We start from the raw sequence: 21,011 nt of genomic DNA on the forward strand, positions 1-21,011 counted from the left end.
ATACCTCCATTCGCAAAGGCACAATTTGGCCCCTTTCAGACTCGCTCAGTTGGCTGGAGGAAGCACGAGTCAATTTCAATAGCATAGTTTCCTGCTTGTTTCACACGCATACTGGCCTCTCTGAGCATTCCGTATTAAAGGGGAGACACAGATGGAGGTCTGGTAGCTATAACACTACGCTGTTGAAACTACTATCTACATCTACATCCATACTCCGCAAGCCACCTGGCGGTGTGTGGCGGAGGGTACTTTGAGTACCTCTATTGGTTCTCCCTTCTATTCCAGTCTCGTATTGTTCGTGGAAAGAAAGACTGTCGGTATGCCTCTGTGTGGGCTCTAATCTCACTAATTTTATCCTCATGTTCTCTTCGCGAGATATACGTAGGAGGAAAAAATATACTGCTCGACTCCTCGGTGAATGTATGTTCTCGAAACTTCAACAAAAGCCCGTACCGAGCTACTGAGCGTCTCTCCTGCAAGGTCTTCCACTGTAGTTTATCTACCATCTCCGTAACGCTTTAGCGATTGCCAAATGATCCTGTAACGATCCGTTGGATCTTCTCTATCTCCTCTATCAACTCAATCTGGTACGGATCCCACACTGGTGAGCAATATTCAAGCAGTGGACGAACAAGTGTACTGTAACCTACTTCCTTTGTTTTCGGATTGCATTTCCTTAGGACTCTTCCAATGAATCTCAGTCTGGCATCTGCTTTACCGACGATCAACTTTGTATGATTATTCCATTTTAAATCACTCCTAATGCGTACTCCCAGATAATTTATGGAATTAGCTGCTTCCAGTTGCTTACCTGCTATATTGCAGCTAAATTGTAAAGGATCTATGTGTACTACTATCCACAGATGCATGTGCTATCATCGGATCTTTCCCGGCGTGTATATTCATCTCCGTTTGAGAGACACAAGTGAGGTGAACGACCACCAGTGTAGTAACACATGTTCGTCGTCCTGTAGCGCAGAAACCGACGTGAGGTGCTCGGAGATCCCTAGAGATATTGCAGAAATAGCTGCTGCCTATCCAGAATATACAGTGCCGAAGCTGCGGACTCTAATGGGAGCTTGAGACACCCGTCAGTAATTTCCAGGCACTTGGGAGAACGTGACACCTGCACAGAGCGGGCTCGTTGTTTCGCCGTCAGCCGCGACCCGGCAGCCCGTCCGCCTACCTCTACCTGGCTGGCTGCCGCGTGTAATAATGTATTAGCGCGCGCCGCTGGCTGCCGGCCGCCGCAACTAATCCCGTCTTCATTACGCGCGCCACCGCCGCCGCCACCGCCAGCGCCAGCGCCACTGTTTGGTAAGCCGGACCTCCTCCGGGGCAGGTCGCCGCGGCTTTGAATAAGCAGAGAAACACGCCGAGAATGTGTGCGCCGCGGTTGTCCAGAGTTCCTGTTGCATTTACCCGGCGATAAATTAATATTTGATACTGGAAGTGCGCGTGTGTGTGTGTGTGTGTGTGTGTGTGTGTGTGTGTATGTGTGTGTGTGTGTGTGTGTGCGCACACGACAGTTATCCGCAAAGTAAGTTACCAACACTCCCGAAATATAGCGAACCATGCTCTGCGAAAGTCGAGTGTACATACGCGAGTCGGTATACAGAGCGATTCAGCGGCCTCTACCGATGTCGTTTTATGCAGCCCACAATTCTGTATCTGACTTTCAAAACCCACGTCCACGATTTTCATATTCTCTCGCTCTCTAAGCGCAAACTATTAGCCTTACAGAAGAAGGTTAATACGACCTTTCTGTAGAAAATTTAACGAAGCTAAGTTTTGTACTGCGACCGCAGTTTTTGAGTTATTCAAGAAACAAGTACAAAAGAAACATTCAGAGACACCCCCAACTCTCGCGCTCAGCCCCCATCGGTCATGATTTCTAGTATGTTCTTCACCTCACTTCCTCCTATAAGTATACAAAAATTTGCGACTCCACTAATTATTTCCCCATCTTCGACATGTTTTAATCTTGATCGACTGACCTTATTACGCCATCGGCTTAATCGAGCACTTACATCTTGTAAAACTGCGTTTCAGTCAACTTTACCCAACAATTTTGAGAATTTTAACAGCATAAAACAAAAAATTACATCGTTGTATTCGTCAGGCCTTCTGATTACTAACCTAGTGTTCGGATCGAATTTTCGATGTAATTAGTTTTAACATAACGTATACAAAAGTCGTTCTTTCTTCATTACCCCCAAAGTCACGTTTAAATTAATGATGTTAACAAAATAGCCGACTGTGCTTGTGGCGTAATAGCCCAAATAATGGAGACCAAAAAAGATCGAAAATCAAGAATAGTTCGTGCAGTTTGAAACTTTTGTACAACATACGAGACATCCTGACTGGTAAGGGATGAGTTTAGGGGGAGACGGAGGGTGAAGATGGGTTTGAAGTTGATTTTTGTACGTTTTCCTTGAATAACTCGAAAACGGTGCCCTACAGCGGACACATATCGCAGTACAAAATTTAAATGAATTGAATTTGACACAAAAGTGTTCGGTTCATTTTTTCTGTTGTTTTAATAGGGTGCACATATCGAGCAAGAGAATATGAAAATCTCGCGTGTGGTTTTTGAATGCTACATTTAACACTGCGGGTTGCATAAAAAGTCATTGGTAGGTGCAACTAAATCATCACCGTAATATTATACACTATTTGTCAAACTTTTCTTCATCAACAGGCTTCACTCATGTAGCTGTTCATTGTTGAGCAGTACGACGGAAAGCTTCGCATACATTGCTCATTGCTGGTAATATAAGTGCACTGTGTTTTTTCCGAGACTCAGGACAGAAGTAGTGACAATGATAGTAACGAACGTATACCTAAATTTCCCTTCAGAAGTTTTTATTGACACGTTTCTTTTCAATAAGGGTACATACACTATCTGATCTAAAGTATCTGGAAAGCGTAACGTAATTCAGAATTGACAGCGAGATTCCATGAGGGGTGAAACCGCCAGTGTTAAACGAAGCGGGGAGTGCTCAGTTGTCACTAAAGAAGAAGTGACAGCAGAAATGATAGGTCAGGAGGGCTCGGTGCTTACGATTGTGGACTAATCACTGGATGTCACCTGAGTAACAAATCCGTCAGGGTCAGTTCAACCTTTCTAAAGTTGTTCAGCTCAACTGATGGTGAGGATTTTGTGAGGCCGAAAGGCGAAGGAACGACCACAGCTATAGCAAGACCACGCAAACCTTATGTAGAGGCAGACAGGTACTGTAGACAGGGACGAATACAGCGGAAGGAATCACTCCTCAGTTCCAAAGTGCTGCCAGCAGATAATCTAGCAGAATGACTGTGCGTAGGAAGTTAAAACAATGCGGTGACGGTCAATCAGCTCTTCATAAGCCACGCGTTTCTTTACTCAATGCTAAACGAAACTTGAGGTGGTGTGATGAGCGATGGCGTGAAGAGAGGTGCCACTAGACAGCGAATGACTGGAATCGAGTGGTTTGGAACGACAACTCACACTTTACCCTGTGACCATCAGTTGGACGAAAGGGGTCAGTTGGACGAAACTCGGTTTTTGTATCCTTCTGAATGGAGGTTTGAGGGACTTCGGCCGTTCACGTATGTAATAAAATGGAACACCTACAGCCGTCCTTTCGATCTTATTTATTGTATGCCCACCAGTGTTGTTGATTCAGTATACCATCTTCAGGCCTTAACTGACGCTGAGATGATTAACTCCAGCTGGTAATCGATAGCTGGAGACACAACATCGTCGTTACGGCCTACGGAAGACAGTTCATAGACGTTGACCACTGATCGAATCGTGTATACGATTGTTGTTAAGCCCCTCAGTGTTAATTAAGGCCTGAAGATGGTGTAATGAATCAAACTCGTAGCCACGTAATAAATAACATCCAATGGTCGGCTGTAGCTGTTCCATTTTATTACAGAATTTCGGTTTGGCGAATTCTTGGATAACTTTACCTCTCATCGTTTGTAGTCAGTACAGAGGAGGTAGTTTCACGTTATGGGATTGTCTTTCGTGATTAGGGTGGCGTCCCGTTATTGCGCTTAAGAAAATGCTGAATGTGGAGTAATATGAACACATTTTATAGAATTGTGCACAGCGTACAGTAGAGGAAAAGTTTAGAGACGGCGATTGCATTAGCATGACAATGCACCCTCCCGTAAAGCACCTTCTCTAAGAAGACTTCGCTAGAGACTCCAGCGTCCAACATCACTGAATTCTCTGATTTCGGCTCTTGAGCAAGAATGGGCTGCTACTCCTCAATAGACATTCAGACACGTCACTGAAAGTGTCCCCAGCAGTGGTCAAGCCGTCATACAGATGAAGGATGGACGCATCTCATGTTTAAAGATATCCGGACGCTTTTGATCGTACAGCGTATTGGTTCAGATTACGTGACAGCTTCAAAAAGTAGCATCCTGCGACGTCATTAAGTACCTAATACCCGCGTTTCATTCCTTTTTTAAGAAATCTCTTCCGAGAAAATCTGAGTTAATCAAATCGTGCTCTGAGATTCTAAATTTTTTAAAAACATGCATCACGACGCAATATCATTTTCATTTCAACTCTAAGTAATACGTTAGAAAACAGTATTGTTGTTAGAACTGTTGAAAATGATACCGTCGCTTTTCTGTGGAATTATTTTTGGCATTGTGTGTAACGCTATAGTGTAGACAAGGAGTTTAGTACCCTACTTACCGAAATTCTAGTATTAGCCCACGTAGGTGAGCTGCAATGTTGTGTAATATTATGAGTGCGTGAACAGTGGATAGTCGGAGTCTTTGAGGTTTTAAGCCACTACTCCAGAAGATATTCAGTGGTTGTCCGTTAAATATGCGACACATACAAAATGGTTCAAATGGCTCTCAGCGCTATGCGACTTAACTTCTGAGGTCATCAGTCGCCTAGAACTTACAACTAAGTAAACCTAACTAACCTAAGGACATCACACACATCCATGCCCGAGGCAGGATTCGAACCTGCGACCGTAGCGGTGGCTCGGTTCCAGACTGTAGCGCCTAGAACCGCACGGTCACTCCGGCCGGCTGCGACACATACATATAATGACTATGCAAAATAAGGGTTATTGTTATCAAACTTGCATCTATCAGATTGTTGGAGGTAAACCAGCATATGTAATCAGAAAAATAAAATTTGGCTAACCTAAGATCAACACAAATCCCTGAGATGGATCACATATTCCTTCAGCATGAAGAATGAAGCACTACAGATCATAGCTTTAAGTATATGCCGTGAAGCGCCTAATTGCTTCAACACGAATCATCCAAATTAAATATGACTGACGTCCAGCGCTGTAAGTGTCGATGCACAAACGTTTTTCCTCCCTGTGTGTCCCTGATCATTCCCAAGTTGAAATGTATTATATGAAAAGCCTCATTCTTTAACAAACTTTAGAAGCATTATTCAACTCAATCAACATCAGTGGCCCTTTTGAGCAGGTGAAGTATCAGTAATTCAGCTTTTTGTGCGGTATTTAAAACTCAACAACTCTCGACAGGCGAAGTTCAATCAATAAGTTCCCAAAATAAGGATCAAGAAGCACCTCGATTAGACCCATAGGGGTGGCGTGAGACCAGCCGACGAAATAAAGCAATTCAGTTCAAGGAAGAAAGTGCAACCAGAAATATATTTGACACATAGCATATTGAAGAAGATATCTATCAAGCATTATATCATGCATACTGTAATCATGTGCGAGACGATAAAGATGTGATAAATGGCCTATGCCCTTTTCTCAGGAATGTTGGCTGTGGTTTAACTCCCGAAGTCTTCAGACTAGTACACATACATCGACTCAAAATTATGGAGCACCATCAAGAAAAGTACAACATACGATATTCGACAGCTAGAACTTCATAACGACTCGATTTGTGACTGTTTTAATTATATAAAATGGCGGCACTCATTTTATTTCCATCTAACTGCAAGTGTAGGGCCTCGATGGAGCTTTTGGATGCACATTAACTCAATCAAGCTTATGCGATTGAGTTCGTGAGCAAACGGATTCTATGATGCTGCTGCAACAGTTTTCCAAATACTTTATAGCAAAAATTCATTCGTTCTATTGGGGTCAGGAACATGAATCTCTCTGCCTTCCTCGAACAAATTTCTGAAAGATTTTACCTTAAATGACAACGGCCATGAAAGCCTCTAGACTTACAAAACAAAGAACTCTGCTATCTACAGCCTTCTGGATCACACGAAGAAGCAGAACAAGCTGAACCCACACAGTCCACGCTTGCGCAACCTATGATGATTCCTAAAAAGGCTTTCCTCGATCGACATACGGTCATCATACGCGAGACAAAATATGTTCCATAATTGTGAGTTCAATATGACAAGTCTACTGCTCTTGCGCATCTGTCCTGTGACGTACGTGACGACTGCTGTACCACCTTGCTTAGCATAGTATGGAGTTACAAATATAAAGTCAGTCTCCACAGAACCCTCTTGAGAACTAAAAATCTTACTTATAAGGGTTATTATGGGGGATCAAGGTTAGCATTTCTGTGTCAGACATTTTCCGAATAGATCTGGAGTCATACTCTTTGGAAATGTGGTGACATTGATGGTACCAACAGCAGTACTATGGATAGCGCAAATATACTTTAAATTCGCAGCACACCGATCCACATGAGGGCGAGCGTAGGTAATGAATCATTACTACAAATACCTCTTGAACTATTCACTATGTATCACAGTACTGGTCAACGTTCAGCCATTCGCTCCCGGGCCGGAAGTCAGAATAATTCAGTTCATGTCCCAGAACTGTCGCGAACCGTCGCATGTAAAACCCTCAATCGTCCTATTCTTTGAGTGGTGTTCGTAAGTCTGACGTCATTATCTGGTGTGCCCCACCTTACCAGCATTCTGTTGTTGAGTCAAGATTAAGGTACTTGGGTTCTTGATACGTATCACAATACAATCAACGAAATGATATGGAAAAGCGTTTCCTGTACTACTGGTAAATCAGGTTTATCGAAATGTAGGTAATTTATGGAGCAGATTTATTTTTTGATATTAAATACTTTGTACACACTGACAGAGGGAGAGGTGCTAGTTACATCTCTTTTCTACCCTGGCTCTAGTTGCTCACTGTTAACCAGGTTACGTGTTGTTCTACTTGTTCACTAAAAATCTCGTTTTGAACATAATAAGAAAAGTGTCATCTACCGTTTCTGCCTCAGTCTCATGAACTAAATTACTTGGTTTTATATGAGCAATCCGTGCACTCAGTCGATTCTTGAAACAGCATGGTCGTACTAACTTGGTGAGACGAGTGGGATTCCTCCATTTGTTGTAAAAGGATAACATGAATTCAAACAGTGATGTACTGAATTCAACCAGTGGTACTTGTCAGCAGTCATCTCCTTTGTTCCATGACAGTGGCGGCGGTTTCGGTTATGTTTGTTGGCTACGGTACCATCACAGGACCCTGCAAGCCCTCTAGTGGCTATTTCCGCCCTTATATTCGGATCTGTCACCGGTTCTGTCAGTTCTATTTTTGTCATGTTAAGAGATCTGAAATAGGAGCTTTCACTGTAGGCAGTCTAGTTAGTTCAGGCCTTACCATTTCTGCTCGCAGCTGCTCAGTTGTGTCTGGCTCTTGAGTGTCCACCAACTGAGACACTTGCAGTGTGCTTTTCGAAAGAAAATAAAACTTTGGTATTACCGATTCTTCCCACGGATATTAAACTCTTTTCATCTGATGTCTCAATTTTGAAAGAATACGTGATAGTATCACTCCCTGACAAAGACAAGACACATTGCTTGGTTGATGGAATACTGTTTACTTTGTGTATTCCAGTCATTTAAACCTATACAAGCATTTTTGTTAACCAATTCATAAACATTAAGTTTACAGAATTTCATGTACGAGACAAACGCACAGAGTTCCAGGAAATTTTTCTTTAAGTTTTCACTTGATCCCATGTATTCACAGTATTGTTGAGACTAGAGATACTATATGAAGATGCATCACAATTGAACTACAGGTTCACTATTGGGAGCCCTTGACATGTGTCAGCCTATTTTTTGAGGTACAAGATCGGAGAAATTTTTACGATACGAATGCAACATTCTGCATGAGGATCTATTGCGCCAGGTGCTAGAAGCATATTTTATTTATTTAGCTGTAGAGAGAACTATTCCCGTCATAGGATCCCTCTCCTATTTATTTTAGCTCTGAGTTACTGTAAAATATCTGGAATAGTGGTGTATGTACATTATGAACCAACCCACTCGGAAAATTGCCTAGGTTTCATTTCTGAAGTGCTTGTAATAGGATATAAAGACGTCGTCTCACATTCTAATTACAAAAGTATGCATTTGGCTGTGTGCTCTAGAAAGACGGCCGATCAAGGGCTTCATGAAGATGTACAAGACGCCTCCGCAACGACGACGGAAAAAGAGCGTCAGTGGAGCGTGCGACGGCGGGGACGATGACGACGACGACGGCGACGGCTGCTGTACGGAGGCGGCCCTCGTGGGGACTGTGTCAGCGGGCACTGGCCTGGGGGGCGCGCAGCACCGCGGCGGGGGCGGGGGCGCGGGCGGGGGCGGAACCCTGCACAGGCTTCTCGCCTGCAAGGATGCGACCGCCCTCGCGAACTGCAACAGCGTGAGTATCCGAGCTGCCCTGCATTCCACATTCTACTATCCCTGTAATGTGATGTGACCTACCTGAAACTATTGACTTATGAGGATTTAACAGTGTACATTGATATAGTAAGAAGACATCGCGCAAGGCTCGTTACGGAGACCAAAATTCTAATATCTCTATAGTGAAATAACGCAAGAGATTATTTATGGCAGTAAAACAAACGTTGCAACGTGTACTGTTGCAATCCGATATCTACGAACATTGTTAGATTGCGGCAGCGAAGAATCTATAGTTGTCTGTACAGTAACCGTTTCGTGAGCAGTCATCTATTATTGAAATTCGAACCTGATATCGTATTATCGACCGCTTTGACACTAATAATAAGTAAGACGCACGATTTGGCAATCTTGAATGTAATCATTGAATTCTTAATCAGGGAACGAATAGAAATTTCGTTGCCAGGACCACCACAAAATATCGTGTATCCACCATATGCTCACTGGACCTATCAGTGTATCGTCTGTTTGCGTAATCAGAGTATAAGCTATATGCACTTGATAATGATATTGTAGTCGAAATTGGACAATCGCACAACAAAGAAATTACCGTTTGAGATGAGATACAGATGTTTTATGCACATAAGTATTTGCTTGTTGTGAAGTTACTAGCAAGACATTTATTGTAACTAAGTCGAACACATACAGGGTGAAAAGTATTTAAACCGACAAACTCTTGGAGATTGTAGGAGACATCAATGCAGATATTTTTCCCTAATGTCATTTTTCCCTATGAGGAGTATTTAAACCAAATTAATTAACTCAACAAACACTTCTCCGTTATTAATGACCAAGAGACAACACATTAACACAACTCAATTTCAGTTACAGTAGATTTCCAAAAATGCCTCCATTGACACTTAAACAAAGGTTACACCATCGGATCATGTTCTGTCTGACACGGGCAAAAACTCCAGGAGTATCCTAAATTGTCCCTGCTGCTGCTACTATCCAGGCAACAGGAGTTGCGTAAACAAGGTTGCGTATCTCTCCCCACACAAAAAGTCCAGAAGGGACATATCTGGGGATCGAGCAGGCCATGGTTCAGGACCACCTCTGCCAATCCACATTTCTGAGAACCGTCTGTGCAGGAATCGACGCACACGACGACTGAAATGTGCCGGCACCCCGTCATGTTGGATCCACATGCGTCGTCTTGTAGGGAGCGGGACGTCTTCCAGCAATTCCGCCAATGCTCTGCAGAGAAAATTATAATAGTGCCTAGGTAGCAGATACAGCCCAATCAACAGTTCCCAACAACACCGACCCACACATTAACGAAGAACCGCACTTGATGAGCGCTAGTAACTGTGGCATGTGGGTTATCCTCACTCCAAACATGCGAATTGTGCATGTTGAAGACTGCATCACGCCCGAACGTTGCTTCATTGGTAAACAATACAGAGGATGGAAATGTAATATGCATTTCACACTGTTCCAGGTTCCACTGCGAAACTGTGCTCTGGGTGGATAATCAACTGGTTCCAGGTTGTGGACACGCTGTAAGTGAAATGGATGTAACAATTGCCCTCGAAGGACTGTTCTTACATTCGTCTGATTCGTCCCCATGTTACGTGCAATTGCACGAGTGCTGATTGAAGGATCCCGCTCCACATGCTACAAGACAGCTTCCTCAAATTGCAGCGTTCTTACCGTGCGTTGGCGTCCCTGTCCAGGTAATCTGCTAAGTGACCCGGTCTCACGCAGACGTCGGTACACAGCAGCAAAGGTCGTACGATGCGGGATACGGCGATTAGGATATTGTTGTTGATAAACCCGCTGTGCAGCTAGTCCGTTGTGGTGCGCTACGTAGTACGCACCAACCATATCAGTGTACTCACTCCAGGTGTATCGCCCCATTAGTAAACAGAGAAATGCACTACTACACTGGTGGACAGCAGTTGCCTACAACTGAAGAGCGTAATACGGCCTCCACCGGTTTAAATAATCCTGATAGGAAAAATGACATTAGGGAAAAATATTTGTTTTGATGTCCCCTACAACCTCCCAGAGTTTGTTGGTTTAAATATTTTTCACCCTGTACAGGCCTCGTGAACGAAGCGAAGGGCGTAAGAAAAGAGCGTAAACACTCTTAGCGCGATCAGTATGACAGCTAATGAAGACCACGTCAGCCACAGTCGTGGAGTTATCCTGTCTGACTGGCTCTCATGTGGTGTCTTTATAAACTGCAAAGAGAGATCAAGAATCTGGTACTGTGAAGAATCCAAGATAGTTCGAACCAGTTGGAAGCATAGATGCTTTAACATCACTTTAGATAATTTAGAAACCGTAAAACGCGGACTCTTCTTATAGTACGCATTGCACATAGTGACTTATATAATAGCTAAAATAGCACGCACTCTCGTGTTTTCTACAGTTTGTATTGCAGTAACACCTAAGCTGATTATGAGGTCACTTGTTATAAACTTTTACTTTGTCACACAAACGAAAGAAATCAATAAAAAAAGGAAACAGGCAACATCACACTGACGTCAAAAGTAACCTTACATTATATTAACGTGCGTTATGCGATCTTGGGCTATGCATTCGAAAATATTGAAACGGAACTGTCAGCCTGTCTTCCACGTAATTTTGTGTTTTTATAATATTGTTGATTTATCAAGCTCTGCAGAGGGTCTTATCTCTGCCTACGCATTCCAATTTCTCCATGCCAGGGAGGAAGATTACGATGAGAACCGAAACAGATTGTGTTTTATTTCCACTTATATTACGTTTACCTTCCAGCATACCATGTACTTGTAACCACCTGTTTCGTTGTTGTCCCCAATGTCGCCTCTGGTCTGTAACGTTCATGATTCCTTTATTTCTTCCACAGTCAGCTGATTTACTGGAAAAGGCAGTGGTGATTAATGTTGAAAATTCGGGTTTTGCTATAGAATTAACGCGACGTGTGCGCCGGGAACAGTTTATACAAGAAATGCGTTGCGAAAATATTTCTCATTTATGATTGTCATTCGTTAGAGAGAGACTGAAAACAAATGTCACAGGTGCTGACTTGCAACACTCTGTTGGAAGTGCGTGCTTTATTTGCCGTTGTGTTAGGTGGTAATAAAACACTGGTCTTTGTGATACTAGTTCATAGGGAAAGTCTCTCGTTGTAGTCTTTCATTGATATTCTTTGAGTGGAATCACCTAACAACAGGCGTTACTTCGTTTTTTTATTTCATACGGAAGTAGTAAACGTCGTTCGCCACATGTGCAAGGGTCGCACTGAATTGTAATTAAATGAGAAATGTCAAGTTCTGATTTCTGAGAATGATGTGTCAATGAGGAAACGCAACGGGAAACTCACGTGATTCGGTTTTAGCTGAGCTTTCGTAGCATAATCAAAAAATTTTGGTTATCTATATTAAAGAGGAAGCATGATTTAGGTCGACAATAAATTATGTAACAACGGGGTATTTTCAATGGCGTAGACGATATACTAAGATATTGCTAGTCGCCGTCTGCTGCAAATATTCTGTGTCACACGACACCATAGTTCTCAGTATCTAACAAAATAGCTCGTTAATGAAAGAAGACAGACATTCAGTGTCCATCGACATTATAATCTACGCGGAATCACGTCATCCCATAAAATGCAAGGAATGTTACTTTCGTTCTGTCAACACAGGACGGGACTAAAATAATAACTTAATATTTTGAAGCACTGGCAGAGCAAATGGGTACGATAGCTCCATAGTCACGCGCCTGGTTGTGTGTGTGTGTGTGTGTGTGTGTGTGTGTGTGTGTGTGTGTGTGAAAATCAAATGAAACTACAGAGGAGGAAGAACTAACAAATTAAATTAGAAACTTAAGTACGTCAGCATGACGTTGCACTGCCTAACATTGACAAAACTGAGAAGTCTTTACGTACTTCAATATTAATACTTGCCTTCAAAAAAGAAAACACCCTATCACAGAACGTTTGCCAAAATAGTTCACGGGAAAAGAATTACGAACTACACTTAGGAATAAATTTAGAGAACACTGTGTATGGAGTGCAGCGATCTAGTGTTATATTTAGGTTAAAATCAACAGGTGAGATAGCAATAATATTTGATTATTTATCGGGTCGGTTTATGTTAAAGTCATCCTCAGAAACCGGTAAATAAAGAAATGTTGTTGCGATCTCGGCAGTGGATTTTAACCTAAATACACTTAGAAATTTTGAGGAAATTGTGACGAAAGCCAAAAACGATGTATTGGAGAGACAGAAAGTGTTTTCGAAGTCCTACGTGTTGCATGTTCTGTAGAACACTCTTACGCATAAAATAAAACCACACCAAGCACACATATGTCAACGTGCAACCGCACACTCTCGAATGTGGACACAAACACAGAGATGGAGAAGCCTGATATATACTGTGCTAGAAGAAAAGAACCAGACAAGGTTTTGGATGAGCAGGAATAGTTTTCACAGAATGCCTGTTTTAAAACATACTATGACATGATTTACTAAATCTAGGATGCCTGGTGTGTGTCTTCCTACTTCTGTAATCGTAACCAAGGCTGTTTTTCGTGTGACCTCCGCTATAGAATTAACGCGACGTGTGCGCCGGGAACAGTTTATACAAGAAATGCGTTGCGAAAATATTTCTCATTTATGATTGTCATTCGTTAGAGAGAGACTGAAAACAAATGTCACAGGTGCTGACTTGCAACACTCTGTTGGAAGTGCGTGCTTTATTTGCCGTTGTGTTAGGTGGTAATAAAACACTGGTCTTTGTGGTACTAGTTCATAGGGAAAGTCTCTCGTTGTAGTCTTTCATTGATATTCTTTGAGTGGAATCACCTAACAACAGGCGTTACTTCGTTTTTTTATTTCATACGGAAGTAGTAAACGTCGTTCGCCACATGTGCAAGGGTCGCACTGAATTGTAATTAAATGAGAAATGTCAAGTTCTGATTTCTGAGAATGATGTGTCAATGAGGAAACGCAACGGGAAACTCACGTGATTCGGTTTTAGCTGAGCTTTCGTAGCATAATCAAAAAATTTTGGTTATCTATATTAAAGAGGAAGCATGATTTAGGTCGACAATAAATTATGTAACAACGGGGTATTTTCAATGGCGTAGACGATATACTAAGATATTGCTAGTCGTTGCCGTCTGCTGCAAATATTCTGTGTCACACGACACCATAGTTCTCAGTATCTAACAAAATAGCTCGTTAATGAAAGAAGACAGACATTCAGTGTCCATCGACATTATAATCTACGCGGAATCACGTCATCCCATAAAATGCAAGGAATGTTACTTTCGTTCTGTCAACACAGGACGGGACTAAAATAATAACTTAATATTTTGAAGCACTGGCAGAGCAAATGGGTACGACAGCTCCATAGTCACGCGCCTGGTTGTGTGTGTGTGTGTGTGTGTGTGAAAATCAAATGAAACTACAAAGGAGGAAGAACTAACAAATTAAATTAGAAACTTAAGTACGTCAGCATGACGTTGCACTGCCTAACATTGACAAAACTGAGAAGTCTTTACGTACTTCAATATTAATACTTGCCTTCAAAAAAGAAAATACCCTATCACAGAACGTTTGCCAAAATAGTTCACGGGAAAAGAATTACGAACTACACTTAGGAATAAATTTAGAGAACACTGTGTATGGAGTGCAGCGATCTAGTGTTATATTTAGGTTAAAATCAACAGGTGAGATAGCAATAATATTTGATTATTTATCGGGTCGGTTTATGTTAAAGTCATCCTCAGAAACCGGTAAATAAAGAAATGTTGTTGCGATCTCGGCAGTGGATTTTAACCTAAATACACTTAGAAATTTTGAGGAAATTGTGACGAAAGCCAAAAACGATGTATTGGAGAGACAGAAAGTGTTTTCGAAGTCCTACGTGTTGCATGTTCTGTAGAACACTCTTACGCATAAAATAAAACCACACCAAGCACACATATGTCAACGTGCAACCGCACACTCTCGAATGTGGACACAAACACAGAGATGGAGAAGCCTGATATATACTGTGCTAGAAGAAAAGAACCAGACAAGGTTTTGGATGAGCAGGAATAGTTTTCACAGAATGCCTGTTTTAAAACATACTATGACATGATTTACTAAATCTAGGATGCCTGGTGTGTGTCTTCCTACTTCTGAAATCGTAACCAAGGCTGTTTTTCGTGTGACCTCCGCGACCGGCAGGCTGCTTGGACACACGTAATTACCACACTTTACCTTCAACCTAGTGCAGGTATTTCATCCTTGTGATTACCTTTATTTGTCCAGTAAATATGTACATTGTATAACAATTACATGTAGCAGCTATAAGTGTTTTATGTACTTTTAATCTTTATTTTGTTGGGTTTTACTTCACAGTGTTAACTTAGGCCAAAGGTGCCTATTACTCTATGGGGACACTGGGGTATATTGCCAGCCAGTGATAGTGTGTATACGTGCGTCATGGTGCATTTTGAGCAATCTGAATGTTCTTTTATTAGATATTGTGTCTCTAATGATGTACGTACCTTGTAGATATTTGTCGTATGCGTAGAATTGAAGGTATTCATGCCCACACTGATAAACTATAAAATATGGTACTTCATTGTTTTATGTTAAAGTCGTATTGTTCCTCTGGGTATGAGCGCTGGCACATGCTTTGTCAGCTCTAACAGAAATGACCTACGTAGTTCAATTTCGATTATCAAGGTTGCTCTCTCTCTCTCTCTCTCTCTCTCTCTCTCTCTCTCTCTCTTTCTCTCTCTCTCTCTCTCTCTCTCATCGGTCTTCCGTCTGGTTTGATGCAGCCCGGTACAAATTTCTCTCTTTTCCTGCACCAATCTCTCTACATCTCATACTAGCACTTGCACCCTACTTTCTCAATCACTTGCTGCATGTATTCCAATCCCATTCACCCTCTGTCGTTTTTTCCCTTAGGTCTTAACACATGTCATATCATCCTGTCCCTTCTTGTAAGCGTCTTCCTTTCTTCACCGAATCTGCGGAGAATCACCTCATTCCTAACTTTATCAGTCAGCCCAATTTTCGAGATTCTTTTGAAGCATCACATCTCAGACTCTTCGAATCTCTTCTGTTCGCGTTTTTTCACTATACATCGTTCTTTTCTGTGCTCCGAACGTGTATTCTCAACAATGTCTTACTAAAATTAAGCCTATTTTCGATACTTTTAGACTTCTCTTGGCCAAGAATTTCCTCTTTGCCCGTGTTAGCCTGCTGTTTACCGCTTCCTTGCTTCGTCTGTCATTAGTTATTATGCTGCCTGGGTACAAGAATTCCTTAACATCGTTTGCTTCGTGATCAATTTTGATGTTAAATTACTAGCTGTTCTCATTACTTCTCTCTTAGAACGTTGCAGAGATGTCTCTCTATAACAACCCACTCGCCATGACTCAGTAATATATCTCTTTCCACGAAGCAGTAGGCAGAAGAACAGAGATAGCACGGTATTGTAAGCTGATAGTCTACACATTTGCATAGCTGGCGACATAAGCATTTAAATTTACATTACACAAGTTATTATGTATATATTGCAAAATTTATTGAGGACATTGCTGTAAACAACTCAAAAATATTAACTTATTTATTTTCACTACGAAATTTATGAATTTAAGTAAAACGAATGCCGTAACTTGCAAGGTATATCATTTACATTGAGATCGAATTAATAGTTACACTTTTGCATCAGGCCTGATTACATGAGAGCACATCCCGTAATTGAACTATATCTATGCTCTGATGGCAAAGTGATACTTGCAGTAATTAGAATGAATTGTCTTATAATGGCTTATTTGTATAGTATCATTGTATTTATTTTTATGTTATACGACCAGCTTTGTACGATTTAAAGCTTTTCTCTGTTATTGAAATTGGATCTGAAGATCACCTGTCACAAAGATTGAAACCGATAACCCAAATAAAAATAAAACGTGATCCACACGTTTCTTTCTCTATAAGTGTTGTCTATCCTTTTGCACAAACAGACAGAACAGAGACCATTTTGATCCAGCAGCCACTATGAATCGATACACAAAGGAATTAACATTATCTGCTAGTGGGAATTGATTTAAATCAGTTGGGAAAGTTGCAAATATGCACTAGACTGTAATTAGAATCTGGATCTCCTGCTTACTGGGCAGATACGCTGATCACTGCGCCATCTTTTTTTGCTGATATTTTGTTTGTTATTGCTCTTTACTTTTGTTCGGAGCGGAAGTCCCATGACACCTGTTCAACTGCATCGCTGACCTATTCACTCAGGTTTATTTTATTTTATTTATTTATTTATTTTTATTTTTTTTAAATACCGAAAACGGCTAACACTCTGACCGAACACGCTGAGCTACCGTCCCGGCTACGCCATCCGGACACTGTGATCACGGTAGCTGCACGGACTACACTAGCACACATTCCTACACACCCAAATTCTCAACTTATCCGTACATTGCTGATGTAATGCGTCTTGGCCATTGTCCTCATTTCTCGCGGCATTTCACTGATACCTGTAAGAGATCGAGAGTAGTGAACATCCGCACTGAAGTGGTCACTGATCATCCTCGCCTTAATTGTACATCTGTTGTGTCTGTTTTTTCAGACATGCGTGAATAAGTTGAGAAGTTGTGTCTGACAGGAGGTGTGCTAGAGTAGTCCATTCAGTGGCGCTGACTGGTGTGTCTGGATGGCGCAGTGGATAGCCGGCACGGTAGCTCAGCGTGTTCGGTCAGAGGGTTAGCTGCCCTCTGTAATAAAAAAAAAAAAAAAAAAAAAAAAAACCCTGAGTTAATGGGTCAACGACGAACTGAAACGGATGTCTTGCGACGTCCACCCCGAGCAGATGAAACGATCGAAAACGATCAAAATGAGATTTAAATAATAATAGCAATAATAATAATAATTTGCAGATGATATGGCCCTACTAGCTGAAACATGGGAAGAAGCCAAAGAACAGATCCTCGAATTACAGAAACAAGCAGAGAAAATAGGCCTTAAAATTTCTTTTGAAAAAACCAAAATAATCACAAATATAAAAAAGCCAATGAAATATCTTAAAGTAAGAGACCAAAAGATCGAAATTGTTAAAGAATTCAAATATCTTGGTGAATGGATTAGCTGGAACGCCCTTGAGAAAAAAGCAATAGAATTAAGAAGAAACAAAGTTGAACTAGCCTTTCAGCTTACTAAAAATACTTATAATAAAAAGTCCCTCTCATGGAATTCAAAAATAAAACATTACAACACTGTCATTAAACCAGGAGCACTATATGCAGCTGAGACATTATCTATCACTAACCATGGCCCAATTGAAAGGCTAGAGATCAAAGAAAGAAAAATATTGAGAAAAATTTTAGGCCCCAAATTTCATAACGACAAACTAATTCATACCAAAAATGAAACACTCTACAAAACCACAGAAAAACTTTCGGATACAATGAGGAAAAGAAGAATTGAGTTTTATGGGCACATTCTCAGAATGAACCCAAATAGACTTACAAAAAGAATGTTTGACTACTTCAGGAATAAAAAATCCAAACCAAATTGGTTTATCCAAACAGAGAAAGACTTAAGAGAACTACACATCACAGAAAAAATGCTCACAGACAGGACCGCAAAAATGATAAGCAAAGACAGAAAAGAGGGATTCCAGCTCCAAAATAGAAAGAAAAGAACGATTGTCATCTCTGATGAGGAAAGAAAAGCAAGATCAGAAAGAATGAAGCAGTACTGGGCGAAAAGAAAGGCACAGAACACACAGAAGTGATTGATTCAACGTACCCCAAAGTTGGGTGAAACGAAGAAGAAGAAGAAGAAGAAGAAGAAGAAGAAGAATAAGTGGTCAGAGCATCTGCCTAGTAGGCAGGTGACTTGGGTTCGAATCCTGGTCCGGCACAAATTTTTATCTTTCCCCGTTGGTTTATATCACTGCCCACTGACAGAAAATGTCATAAATTCATTCGCGTCTGGTTTATTTCTTCATTATGTTGAATGTGATCAGCGTTCCCATCAGGCATTGTATCCGCTATTACACTTCGTTAACGTATTGTACGGTCCACCTTCCGCTCCCCTCGCTGTGTGATCTCTGACTGCGACCTGTGGCAGGTGTCTACCGGGCTGCGCTCGGCGGCGACGTCTCCGTCGGGCGGCGCCGCGGCGCTGCCGCCGCTGCTGTCCGGACCCGAAGTCGTCACGGCGTCGCACCGCATCCAGGAGAGCTGTATATAGCCACGTCACACACGATCACACACACTGCCCGCTCATCCGAATCAATACTCTTTATATTGTAAATACCAAGACTAATAAAAGCATTAATATGTACGAATACTGTTTGGTGTTTCTTCAGTCACCCAGCCATCCACCCGGCCCTTCGTATTTACGACGCAGAGCGAGGCAACCGGCGTAACAGACGGAGAGGAAGACCTACAGCCTTTTTCCAAGCAATTACGTCAGTAAATTCCTCAGAATTTTATTCTCTTTGGAGCATAATCCTTCGTTTCGGCGAGTCATGAATAACTATGAGAGTAAGCTAATTTTAATGGCGGCGGAAGCAATTTGCCTCCGGGAACAGCTTGGAAATTAAGAGATTACGCGCGAGTGGTGGCTGGCCGAGGCTCTACCACTCGCTGAAAATCGCAAATGTGTAGCGATCGGTTCATTCTCATTCCCTTTCTTTTCTCTTTCGTGCCTTTCTTTCCCTCAGGTAAATGGTTGAAAATTTTACTGCAGCGGAGAGAACTTTGCGGACAAGGTTTGTAGCGTTCCTCAGTAATAATTACTATGTACAATAATATAATTAATTATTAGTTAAGTTATATGGTATTGACATGCTTAGAATTTCCTAAATGGCTCAAGATACTGAAGACTTTTAGCAAGCGGTAGCATTTAACGGGTGAATAGTTTGCAATCTCCTATGCATACTAATTACAAAACAAATTTAAACTTTTTCTGCATCTTGTAGATGGTTGGATTTCCCTAATGTTGGTATGCTGAAGTCACTGGTTTCTTTCAATCACATCACATTTCCTTGATACAGTGCGTAATAAAAAAACAATACATGCGAACATTAACAGAATTAAAACAAACAAGAAATACATATTAATAACTTCACAACTTAATACTGTTTAGTATGTATACACGAACATATCGCCAGTGAAAGTTTTAAATTACGTCGCAACATATTTTCAACTTAAACGTCCTTTGGTATTCGAAAAACGTGACCACTTTCCCTGAGAAGACTTTAGCAGTAGTCGCTTATCATGTAAGCCTTTCAGTGAAGCTGATAACAGTGTTCCATCGTATGAATGTCTTGATGAATGAGTTCACTCTGCTCAGCGCTTATGGCTCCCAAATTTTCCAGAAATAAATCACGGGGGACATGTCAAAACTGAATTTTAAAAGGTATTCTACGTCCCATCTTCTTGCAACTGTCTAACAGATCATTCACTAATGGGTACATAGTCATGGAAACATAGTTATAATCTCTTCTGTTGGCCAAAAAAGCTATACTTGTAAGTTTGGTAACAATAATTGGTTCTTTCATCAATTTCCTTATTTGTCGTCCAACAAATATACCTGCTTTCCGCTTTGCTTCATTGAGTTTAGAAAAATTTCTTTCAGTTGATTGACAGCACGGCAGTAAAAATAAATCATCTTTAAAAACTCAAAAATCTTCTGTGCTAGAACATTTTGAAAGATAATTCGAAATCTGCATATGAAAATAAATAATGATTGAGATACTTTATGCCGGATGCAAAATTGCTCTTGGCTAGTGTTATTTATGGAAGTATCGAAGCTACTACTTTTGTGTGAAACATAATTGCGCATCATGTGGAAAGACGGATGGAAAACCACGACATGTTAGTGCTCGTAGTGAAACTCATTTCAAAACATCCCATTAATTATCTACTTATTTTACCGCAATGTGTCATTGAAACTGCTAAATTCCAGCACAGGTTGGTATTACATTGGTACATTCAACTACTTGTTGAAGTCAGCTATACAGGGTGTATTTGGATATTTACGATACTGCACTCCTCCTCTAGATACATGCTAAAAGCTCTTATAAAGAAGCTAGCTGCATCTACAATGTAAAAAGATAGAAACGGTAGCTTCAAAATCACAAAAGGTTAAGAAAGTCATAAATATTGCTCGTTTGTGGCTTAAGAAATCTTCTTATTGTCATCCAAACGCACTTTGTAGATACTGAGCTGCGTCGACTTATTAGAAACTAATTCCGTAATTAACACACATTACATATACCCTAAATAGCCAAAAAAACCGATATAGCTGCCTAATATCGTGTAGGGCCCCCGTGAGCACGCAGAAGTGTCACGACGTGGCATGGACTCGCCTAATATC

General features: G+C 41.2%; 1 protein-coding gene and 1 long non-coding RNA gene across 2 annotated transcripts in view; both read left to right on the plus strand.

Moving 5' to 3' along the window:
- Positions 1-8,542, plus strand: part of LOC126480897 (neural cell adhesion molecule 2) — a 586,813-nt gene extending 578,271 nt beyond the window's left edge. Inside the window, exon 13 of the mRNA XM_050104295.1 lies at positions 8,372-8,542. Within this exon, the coding sequence (XP_049960252.1) occupies positions 8,372-8,394 (23 nt within the window). The 3' untranslated portion in view covers positions 8,395-8,542. The remainder of the gene's footprint in view (positions 1-8,371) is intronic.
- A 25-nt stretch (positions 8,543-8,567) lies between these two features.
- On the plus strand, positions 8,568-18,971 carry LOC126480898 (uncharacterized). Its single transcript, XR_007587477.1, has 2 exons — positions 8,568-8,642; positions 18,756-18,971. It is a non-coding gene; the product is annotated as an uncharacterized LOC126480898 (long non-coding RNA).
- The last annotated feature ends 2,040 nt before the right edge of the window (positions 18,972-21,011 follow it).

Source organism: Schistocerca serialis, chromosome 5 (assembly GCF_023864345.2).
Source record: "Schistocerca serialis cubense isolate TAMUIC-IGC-003099 chromosome 5, iqSchSeri2.2, whole genome shotgun sequence".
In the NCBI taxonomy this organism is placed as follows: Eukaryota; Metazoa; Arthropoda; class Insecta; order Orthoptera; family Acrididae; genus Schistocerca; species Schistocerca serialis.